General features: G+C 40.4%; 1 protein-coding gene across 1 annotated transcript in view; it reads left to right on the forward strand.

Annotated features, from left to right (window-relative positions):
- The window catches only part of pard3ba (par-3 family cell polarity regulator beta a), a 189487-nt gene that overhangs the window by 28314 nt on the left and 149163 nt on the right, over window positions 1-12010 (forward strand). The window contains exon 3 of the mRNA XM_063467318.1: window positions 9036-9213. Coding sequence (XP_063323388.1) covers window positions 9036-9213 — 178 coding nt within the window. The remainder of the gene's footprint in view (window positions 1-9035; window positions 9214-12010) is intronic.

Consider the following 12010-nt stretch of genomic DNA (forward strand, 5'->3'; position numbering starts at 1 on the left):
ATAACGTCTTTGAGCCTCATGTTTAAAAATAAACTCAAAAGCTATAAATTACAAATTCATCACTTTGAATCAACTTCTGATATTTTGTTTTCTTCATTTGTGCATGAAGTAACAAGGGAACAAGAATTTTCCCTCATTAAATTTGAGTCTCTGAAAATGGCTCTTATTCCTGCACAGTTAATGCAGATTTACTGTAAGACCCTTTGAACTGAATCTGAAAGTCTGCACACCAATCACATCTTGGATTGCGTTATTTAAAATCCAATGCGGTGGTGTACTGAGACAACACTGCAACAGCACTCTCTTTGTCCAACAAGTCATGGACCTAATTGTATGTATGTCCTGTGTAGTCTGTATAGACAGATGAGTAACAAGCTTTAAAAAGCAAAGGCAGGTCATCTTGTTATAATGTAATGTTCTCCATGGTTTTTATACTTATATCTGACACACATCAGTCATCTAAGCATTGCAGAAGACCAGTGACACCAGCAAAAGCCATGGCCACCTCATACAGGGGAAACTGGTAGAAAATGACAAAAAGCCGGTTTTCATCTGATCTCCAGGGTGCTGTTTAAGAATCTCTGGGCTCCACCAGAACAAGCCTGAACCATTTAATGCACAGGACCCAAAGGAGTCTATCCTGTGTCTGTGCCCTGAGAGACAGATTATATACCAACAATCCATAAAAAACAAGTTATAAGATTGGGATGAAATGGAGTGAAATACATATTTGATCCTCTACAACCCAGCCAGAGTTCTGGCTCCCACCGATGGGTATTTAGATTACAATCAATCAGTCAGTCAATTACAGATACTCCTGATCTCAACTCCTTATGTGTGCACCTGTCCGCAGAAGACCATCAGCAAGAAGATTGGTGATAAATGCAGGTGTGATTATTCAGAAATGGAAGAAATGTAAAATCAGTCACCCTCAGTCTTGTGCTCCATCCAAAATAATCATGAGAAAGGTGGTGGGTTAGCCCAAAACTACACAGAACTACAGTAATCAAATGATTGGTTCCCCTGTAGAGTTAGGAAGGTGATACTAGTGTTGTACCTTAACTTTGGAATCATATTTTGACCATTTTTGTATATGTAATATGCTTCGATATTAAATACGCAGCAAAAAAACAGCCAAATTATGAAGTTTCTTGAATTTAAATGAGAAAATATGACGATGTAATCAGTGTAAAGGGTGAAATGACTTTTAATTTGCAGTTTTTAATGCACAGCCCTGCAGACAGCCAGCCTCATAAACGACTCTGCATTATCCCCCATAATCCAGCATTTCTAATAATACATACAATGCTCTTTCCCTTAAAGCTGAAGCTAATAGCTCTGCGTGAGTTCTCTGTGTTTTATTAATATGCCTCCTGGAATCAGCTGAATATGACCGATTGATAATATCCACCGGTACAGTTTGTATATCCGATTATCCAGCAGCCGCTCCAGCTTGAGCATTACCGATCTTTATAGCTAAGACTGTTACTAATTACATTCACCTGCTAGCTGATTTGAAAAAAGGGCAAATGACTTTCCACGCTTTGCTCCTGATTGATTGCCATTTCTAACGTGATGTCATGGATATGGAGAGCCAAATTTGTGCTCATTCATCCCTCCGTACCTGTGCTCTGTCAATATTCATCAGGCTTTACAGCTGTGGAGAAACTCATTCTCCACACGTGCTCTTCCGCTCTTTGATGAGCAGCCTCTAATTCATACATGGAGGCAAGATGATGGTGTTGCAAACACTTTCACACAGGGATATTCACACCTCAGCTGCTTGAAATTCAGAAACCCGAAAAACAACAGCAGATGTACAAATGCACACTTACATGTAGGAGCCATATGGAGAAAGTGTTTGTTTTTGTTCCGCCGGCTGACCGAAAACTGCAGTTTGAATACTTTCAGCTACGGCGCGATCCCAAAATGTATACACAGAGTCAGATCGTCAGGTACTGCAGGCTTTCATTTTCTGCAGTCGAGTCAAGACACTGAGCGTGGGAGGCTTATACTCTTTGATTCAGATTTAAGTGTTTTTAAAAAAAAGGGATCTCTAAAATTGTCTGTACTTTAGAGAAGAAAGTGTGTGTGTGTGTGTGTGTGTGGGGGGGGGGGGGGGGGGGGGGGGGGTATATATGTGTGTGTGTGTGTGTGTGTGAGAGAGAGAGATGATTGGGTTACCATACTACTGTCAGGATGCTGTGCACTCCTTCTGAATTATGCATCTCTCGTTCAAAGAAAGAATGAAGAATAGCGTGAGAGAGAGAAAACGGAGAAGAGGGGGGCAATCGTAAGATAAATGACAACAGCACAAAAGCATCTCAATAGACTGGTACCACACACACACACACAAATGTACACACACGCACACACAGCAGTGCTAGACAGCGATGAGAGAGGAGAAGAAAAATGGGTTGATTAGTACCAGCGGATGGAAAAGGGAAGTGTGTATGTTTGTGAGGTTTTTGTGTGCATGTGTTGGTGACGCTTATGTAAAGGTTAGTGGTATCCACATGCAGTAGCCTTTGACTAAAACAAGGTGGCACTGTTTATCCTCTAACTGTGAAGTAGTGTGTGTTTCAGATTGTGTCTACACATAGTCTAAGCCAGTTATATATATGTATATGAAGTTTTTTCTGGTGTGTATTTTTAAATGATGGCATTATGAAGTGTGTGAGCTTCTCTGCGAGTGTGTCTCTGTACTTATCATACTATCCTCTTCCCTGTCTGTTCCATAAAGCACTTGCTGCATTTGGCTAATTAATTTTTAGCACGTACATAAATTATTTAAAACACCCAACTGGTCCATCTGTGAGTTGCAACATGTAAAAATATCAGCAGGATAATTTCATATCCCGGCTGTTTAAAAATTCAGCAGTGATAAATAGGATGCACGCAGTCGTCGGAGTTAACATACAGCTTGAGTAAAAGAAATGTCAGTCATAGTAATAGTCATGATTTTTAAGTGTATTGATTCCCAATGAAGAAATCCTGTTTGTTTTGATCTCACATGTCAGGGAGGCCAAAGGTTGGGCTTGGGCATTTTAGAAAAGCAAATGGAGTGATTGTCCAAGATCAGTACCCCAGAGGGTACCTCTGCAGAAGGAAGGTAGGTCAGCTAATCTGGACACAAAAATACAATTTAATTAAACAACTGAGAACATGTTAAAGTTAACTAAATGATGACCAATAGATATAGAAAGCCCAAAGTAGTATTTAAAAAAAAAAAAAAAAAAAAAAGTGTAAAAAAATAAAATAAAATCACAAACCAATAAAATCGATACGTCCATGTGAATCTGGTCTTTAGCAGGTCTTAAAATAGTGTAAGTGCAACCTCAGATAAACAGCAATACATGTCATTATTTATTTAATTAACTACACCCTTACTACTTCCTTATTCATTAAGAAGGTGAGTAGCTGGTGATCAAATGCACTAAACTAACTGATTATGAGCACGCCCCGTGTAAAAGCAGAAGATTTGACAGTTTGCTGTACAGAAATGTTTTCAGCATGCTTTAACACAATACCAACGAGAACTAAAAAATCAGTAATGATGTATAAGGTTATAAGGCCGTTTCTAATTTGAAGTCGTCATACTACAATGAGAAAGAGGGAAAACATTCAAGATGGCTGCCACTTTTGAAGTTAAAATGAGTGAAAATGTTAGAAGATAAACAAGTTTAGCCAACGTTAGCTAACAAATTAGCTAACGAATTGTTAGCTAAACAGTGGTTAAACAGTTTGCTATCCCCAATGTTTAGTGACATTAAATGGATATGTAGAAGTGGATACGTGCTTAAATTGTAGTCTGATAGTTATAGATGCATGGAAACGGTTAGCTAACCAAAACTGGTACATTTTTAAGCTAAATGTAATCGCAAATCTTAACTATTAGGCTGAAAGTAGTCCAGATCCGAACGTATCTGAACACCAGAGGTGCGGTTTTTGACAAGGTTCTTGAGTGGACTGAACTGCGGGACTACGTCATATTTTATCAAGGTGGTGTTGAACCGTGCCCTGCTCCTAGCAAACAGCCATTTTAATGAAAAAAACTGTCTTTGAGTTCTCATACAGGTAAAACCTGCTTTGCTATGAATGCGCTTCCTGCAACTACAGTATTTTGTTGTAGTGTAATAAACAATAGATAGACCTTACAAACATCAAAAGTATTTTAATACTGAAAAGTATACACACATACCTTTTTCAAACAGCTGAAAGCAGAAAAATCACAGGTGCCTTAGAATATGACAAAGTTGATTTGAAAGTTTTATGGAGAATCTTAACTTACAGTGTTAAAAACAAACACCTAGATGCCCTAAGGCAGCCTGAGACTATGTGTGGGATCACAAACCTTTGAATTCTTAGAAATGCAATTTCTATTTTGGCTTAGTCATTTAAATCTATTCAAACGCAGCAGAGTAAGAATAATAAAGATAAATAAGTATAATAAAGTAAAATAAATACATCTTAATGTAATGGAGGATGTGTGTGGGAGGATGTACGCTGCCTATCTTTTAATTTAAAAATCCGTGTGCTTTGTCTGCTGAAGGCTTCATATATTGCAACATCTTATAACTCTGTGCCCCAGGCAGTGTGTACATACACAGACACATTATTTATCTATATCCATGCTTCACACATGGTTTTATATATGGCTTTCATGTATTTCTTGGTAATCACTTTGGCTCTGCAACACACACACACACACACAAAGCCCGTCTGGTCACGCTGGATATATACACACAGTGTTGTGATTTACAGATGATCATAACATGGCAGTATAGAGGGCTTAGTTATTCGTATTTGTCGTGAGTATCTGTGTGTGTTTGTTATGGAAATGAGACCGAGGGGTCACATTATTCAGCAGTAGTTGACATGCAGCCTCCCCAGGTCCATATCAATATCCCCCCACGGACGCAGCAGAAAAAATAAGGCAATTTGTTTCCTAGAATATTAATGACAGTCAGGAAGGACCGAGAGAAACTGGTGTTAAGTAAACGCTCTCTGAACCATACAAGGTGTTGTTCTTCATCCTGGGGCAGAGAGGCCTCCAAGGGGAAGATGTTGGTATTGTAATTGAAGGACTGAATTTCAAATCGCTGTGCTTTGGAAAAGTGAGCTTTTCCCAGGTTTATTTAAGTAGCATCCTACAATATTCATCTTTTCTATTCTACACCGTTTAAGGCCTGGATTACCCAAACAAAAAAATCCCACGCACACACATCCCACTGTGCTGAAATCAGGTTTTGTGTCTTAGATGTTCACAGCTGTCCCAGTGCAGTGGTGGTAAATGCATTTAGTTTCTGAACATGTTTTAAAAATGCATCAGCAGTTTGCCCTCTTAGAAACATATTATTGTTCCATTAATAACAGATAATCCACCGATTTAACCAGTTTCTGTGAAACTGGGCAAAGACTGAAATATCTCTGACGATCCATTTGAAACACATTCGTTGTCCGAAGAGGATGAATCATGACTGGAATTTGACATGTTGTTACAATAAAGTGTTTGTAAACTGTTTAACACATGATACTAGTATGATTTATGAATGCTTTTTAACTCCCTAGTTTCTTATCTAGAAACATTGTCTGTCCAAAAATGTTAAAATCTATGAACCACCTTCAAATAGAAATGGTTTTATTTGTCACTCGTTGTGTAATAGGGGACAGTTGTTGCTATTGGATGATCCAGGCTTTGTGGCATATGTAACCCTCTTAAACATTTGCCACCCCATCTTACACTGATATTCACTTCATTTGGTGACAATGTGGTTTTAGTTGGCGCACTTCATTTTGTGTTGCTGATGGTTACTTTGTTACAGGGATGTCAGAAGAATTGACACTTTTAATGCCAATATTCTAAAAATGAGATGTTACTTGTTTCTTTTTTCCTTTTTTTTTTCCATTTAGTGCTGTAGGTACATACTGTAGGCAACTTATGTAATGAGACTGCAGTTGTTCCAGAGCTGACAGGGGCAACATACACCTACAAATGGCTATAAGCGCTACTGTACTTTTCACACAAAGGGAAGGAAAAACTTCCAATTTAGTGAAGCACCTAAAAGGCTAACATCCAGATCTGAATCAATTATCCTTCTGATGTTACCCTAAAATTTCAATGACCATTTTGTTTGGGACAGCTGGTCTAAAATCAGGTTTTTCACTTTAGCTAAAATGTTTTCTGTTATAGAAATGCTTAAGCTAAAGTCCCGTAACTAACGTTATACCCTGTAGTAGGCTACTCAGCAGCCATCCTAATATTCAATTCAGTTTTATTTAACTAGTTCCAAGGTGCTTTATATTGTAGGGTAAAACCCTACAATGACACAGAGAAAACAGAGAAAATCACAATAATCATATGACAGTCCCACTGAGCAAGTGCAGTGGCAACAGTGAGAAGGAAAAACTCCCTTTTAACAGGCAGGAACCTACGGCAGATCCAACCAGTTGGGAGCTAGGGGAAAATATTTCAGTTTCTGCCCTGTTGTTGCTTTTATTTGCCAAAATGACATTTTTATTAAAAGTTTAGAAGGTTCTTAATAATGGATCTTTAATTACAATGGATGATCATTTTGATTTTATGTTGACCTGGGTATCAAGAATCGTGTAATTCTTTTGGTCCTCGACTGCTAAATTTCTGGTATTAGCACATCCCTACAAGTAGCAGGACCCCACTGAGATTTCCTGGTCTCTGCACACTGTGTACTTGGATTGTAATCAGCATGATTGTATTCGCAATGTGAACCTGTTAGCATGCTACTGTTAGCTTTAAGCCTACTGAGGTGCACTGTATCTTTAAACACATCAAGCAAAGGTACATTTATCTTAATTTTACTTAGGTGGTAGGAAATGCTGCTGACCCAGGGTAACCAGAACAGGCTTGATGAAAAGGTGTAACTGGCTCTTTATTGTGTATCCCTAAAGTATTTGTATGCGTAGTGTTTTTAGGTCTTCTTGGGGTGGTCTGTTCTGCTCTGAATTCAAACTGTAGCTTGTCAGCAAATGACTTGACTTTTCAACATTCTGACACACTTCTCACCCCAGTTTCACCTTCGTCAGCACCCAACAACCGTCACCTATAATGGCACCATGTTGGGATATGGCACCCTTTATGGACCTGTTCTATTTATCTGTTAATTACATTTTTTATACATAGAACCAGTTTGTCTAGGAAATTTTTTTCTTTTATTTGTAAGAAGTTTTTTCTTAACTTAATAGGATTTTTCTTGAGTTTTCGTTAAGAATACTTAATCGCACATGTAAATGCAAAGGCATCTTGAGCAGATGCTACTTGATTGGATTGGGTCAAGTTAAAGGTTACGGCTTAGCGCTGAGCATCTCGTGATCAATGGAAAGTCATTGCAGAGACTCAAAAACAGTACTTCAAAAGGTCAGTTTTTCTACATTTGTTCCAGATGCGGGGATACATGATTCATTTTGTTGATACTTTGTGTTTGATTGAGTGATGAGCAGAAGCAGTGGGGCGGCCTTCATCAGCATCACTCCCCTGCCTGTGTCAGCCATAAAAAATTAACTCCTGAAAAGCAAATCATCATCATCATCCCTCCATACATTAAAAGAAGTTGTTCTTCAAAACAAATAAATCGTTCTCGAGGGGAGCTCATCATCACTGTGTATTTGCGCGTGGTAGTTTGTGTGTGTGCGCGCGCGTGTCACGTTATGCTCGGAGACTTCTTCTTTGATTGATGCTGTCAACGAGTTTGGAGAAAGAGACGGAGGCTCGGGAGAGTTGGAGATAAGCAGAGAAAGAGGAAAGAAGATAAAGAAGAGAGAAGGAGCTCGCGAAACATCCATCAGCCAGCGCAATCAGATTGTTTTCCTGGCGATCTGTCTTTTCTTTTCTCCCTTCTTTGCATCTGCCAGCCGCTCAATCCCTCATCTCGCAGCTCACGCCAACGCTCATACGTATGCGCGCATGAATACAGTTGACGAAATCTCCTTTGCATGGCGTTGGCCAGGTGTCATGAGGATATTGAATCACGGGAGGTTGAGGTGAGAGGCGGCGTCACAGTGTGATGGATGATGCATATCTCTCCGCCTACTCCGTGCTCATTGTTTACACACACACACACACACACACACACACACACACACACACACACACACACACAGAGTCTGTTTGGTTATTGTTGTTGTTGTTAATTGACGCCCTAAACTCGTCTGTTGTTTTATTTCCTTCCCTCGTTCCATCGCGGTTATTGCTTTTCATTAAGTGGTCATTTCCCTTCGCTGCCGCCATCTAATAAGAGCGTCACGCCACCACGCGCCCATTTATCAAACCAATCCGTGCAATAGCACGGATCGCAGCGGGCACACACACACAAACACGCACTCGCTCCCCTTTCCCCCTATCTGCCATCATGTCCCTGTCTCAATTAGGATTGTTTGTCATTCTCCTGCCCTCCATCCCCTGTTCATTTGGCCGCCCCCGCCTCTTCCCGTCGTCTCATTGTGTCAGCCGTGTCATTGTGTTTGACAGCTTCTCATTCTCACGTCAGATCTCATTTGAGCGCTAATTTCATACGTGCACACCTCGCCCCGGGCCTCGCCATGTGTCAGGTCCCCCGAACTGGACGAAATGGCCGGTCAGAGTTTTTCTCCTTTGTTCACGAAATACAAAAGTCATCGTGTCGCTGCGGAGGCACCAGCCGGTGTGTTATGCAATGTAAGGGGTTTGAGAGTGAATGAGCTGTGAATCCAGCTCTGTTTGCTTTCCTCAGACACACACACACACAGTCACACACGCATCTGCATACTTGGCAGAACGAAGCAGGTTGCATCCCCACTGCTGGCAAGATAAATCACATAAAAGCCTTCCTGTGATCACGGCACAGTGGAGATGCTATATAACCTGGCTGTGTGTTTCCAGCTTGTTCATATGCCAGGACTCATTGTTTATCCTGTCACGCTTGTCTCAAGAAAAGCTTGTTTGTTTCAGATTTGTGTACATATCATGTTTAATATTTTCGAACATTTAGGATGCAGTTTTAACTTTTGTGTTTGTCTTCCAGCTGGTGGCAGTGTTTAACAAACCCCAGCATGTGAGGACGGAGAGCCCCCGAGAGAGCATGTCTAACGGCTCGTCCAGTGCTGCCCCGAGTCCAGAGCCCTTCACCTACTACCCCCACCTGCAGTACCAGGATGGAGACAGAGGAGAGATCGAAGTGAACGAGGCCGTCCTCAAAGCCAGTACGTCCCTACCTGCTGTGTAACTTTTTCGTGTGCACGTGTTAATTATGCAAGTTGAGCCTCAACTCGTGAAAATACACTTTTCCTGACACAGATGTAAGAGAAGAGTCTGCAAAAATCTCTTAAACACCTGAAGAACCGAGGCTATACTCAATCAACACATTTTTTTGTGCATGTGAGAAGGGGTATCATGGTGATACAGCTGTGTATGTGTGTGTAGGTGTGTCACTGCATGTGTGTGAGAAAGAGAGAAAGTCAGAAAGTGCATTTCTAGAACAGATGCAAGCCGAACACAGAAACTTTTTGCCTGTAACTTGATGGCGTGTGAAAACAGATGCAGCGTTGACGCAACCTGCTCTCCTGGCGTCCTCACTTAGCGTTCTTTACTTAGTCTGAGCAAAGTGTAAAAACGAGAGCCAACTGAGAGCCACCGAGGCAACAATGCAGCATTCATTTAGAAAAACAAAAAACAACTGCTGAAGATTGAGTTGCATTTTAATTTAATAAAAAACCCTAATTGGAAAATGCCCATTTACACCTCAGCCCTGTTGTTTTTGACACTGAAATTACACGTTGGGATTGGGAGGTCTGTCAAGGTACTTGACTGATAAATGTATATCATTTTCCTATCGTCCCCTGTTGTTTTGGGAGCATTAAAGTGATGGAAATGATATTATTCTGCTTCTAAAATAAGTGAAGTGCTTTGAAAAAAAAATCCAGATCTCACATTTACAGTTTTGTAGTCTGACCAAGTGAACCTGTTGCTGTTATGAAGTTAGCCAAGTTATGGCAATGATACCAACTGACAAAGAAGACAACATGAAGGTAAAGTAAAGATGTCAAAGCTTGCGGTTCCTCTACTGGCCACTTGAGGCAGGCTCTAAAAGCAAGTCCATCTCTTCAGATTCATTACAAATGGGTTTAGCTTACCTAATTTTCCCTTTGTGACATCTACACAATGTTGGTTACTTACCTGATTAAACTTTATTAACTAGAGCATGCATAACAGAAGTTTTGCGTATATAAATGAGATGTTATTGTTGTGAAATAAAAATGATATGATGCCGTTATAAGGTGTCATAAGTACATAAATGGTAAAAACAAGTCATCTTAGCAACTGCCTAGGAATAGGGCTAGGAAACATAATAACAGCATATTATCTGATCTAGATAAGAACCTTCAGGGGCTTTCTGGGTGACAAGTAGTTTTAACTTTGTCTTAGTGCAACTAAACAGTGAACAAGACAATCCAATTTAGATTACACTTTGTGTTGAGCCTGTTTTTTTCCATTATTCATATTTAGTCCTATTTAATATCATATTTAATTATGGATCCACCATGCTGATCAAGCTAACTTGGCAGTGCTAGGTTTAGATGAGAATTCTCCAGCTGTACCCATGTGATCAAAGGTGGTCACATTTGGTTTAAAGAGGTAAAACATTAAGACAGTAGTCTACATACCAATGCACAACTTCAGTATTATCTTTATATCCAGTCTGTCTTTTATACTTTTAACAACAACAACACTGTTTAGCATGTATGTTGTTTGATACAAGCTGCCTTACCATGCCTTGTGTATATAAGTAAGTGATGACAAATATATGTTAAAAATGACCAAAGCTGATCAAAGATGACAGCTGATTTAATTTTTAAAATATTCAAATAATCAGAATGGTGCCAGTAGGAGGATGTGTGGTTAACATAGTGTGAATAAAGCTACTAGAGAATTTTAAATATGCATTGCAAATATGCATGCCAACCTGCTGCACAGCTTCATTAGTTTCCTCGACTTTTATATTTATTAGTCTCTGTTTTTGGTGTTTAGCTTTAGTTTTTAGGAAAGACCGGTTTAGCTCTGTGTGCGAGCAGAGAAGTTTAAATTCCTGTGGCCTTGAGTCACATGTAGGACTTTTGCTCTGATCTGTCCTGGTCTTGTTATGTACTCCTTCAGTAGGAAATCAGACGGTGGGAATGGCTATGAAAAATGAGTCTTACCAAGGCTGTTAGAAGCTCGGTGACTCGATCAAGGGGGATTGATGCTGTTTGGTGCCGCTCATTCCACAGTCAATCTGATGCACTCATCAGTTTAATATGGAGGATGACAGATTACTATGTTTGTGAAGTGGAGCTGATATAAAAAGTAAACGTCCTTGCAGTCAGAAAATAAAGTATAGAAGTCACTGGGTCTACAGAGGGGAAACGGCATAACAAGAGTATTCAGTCAGAAGCCTGAGGGAGCCTCTGGGGAAATATCTGCTCTGTCTGGGCTGTAGGCTGCTCCGGCTATAGATACATTTTACTGTAAATAATCAGAGCAGAATTTTTCCCTCATTCTTTTCCATTCCTGTGCCTTGGATTGATTAATTTTTGAATGACAAGTGACCAAGTAAAAGATGAAAAGCAAGATAAAAGAGCCTTGATGTGATTTAATAAGGGTCTGTCTAATCACTGGGTCACCCTGCAACCCCTTTCATTCTCCTCCCTCCATCTGTTAACCGTAGAGGAACAGTGTGACACCCCCACACATACAACTGGCCTTTGCTAGCCCTCTCTGTGTGCCCACTTTCACCCCATGCCCCATCATCTGCCTTCTCGCCTCTCGACCCACTCATTTTTTTCCCTTCTCTGCTATTCAGCTTCAACCACCTGCCATCTAGCTCCACAGCCGAGGCCCTAGACCTTGACCCCCCCCCCCCCCCCCCCCCACCCCCAGGAAATCTTTTCTCTCACCCTCCCATCCAACCCCGCTTTCCCTGCGTCTGCATGGCTTCCAGCTCTAACTAGATTAGCACTGTAG

This window comes from Pelmatolapia mariae, linkage group LG23 (genome assembly GCF_036321145.2).
Source record: "Pelmatolapia mariae isolate MD_Pm_ZW linkage group LG23, Pm_UMD_F_2, whole genome shotgun sequence".
NCBI classification, from domain to species: Eukaryota; Metazoa; Chordata; class Actinopteri; order Cichliformes; family Cichlidae; genus Pelmatolapia; species Pelmatolapia mariae.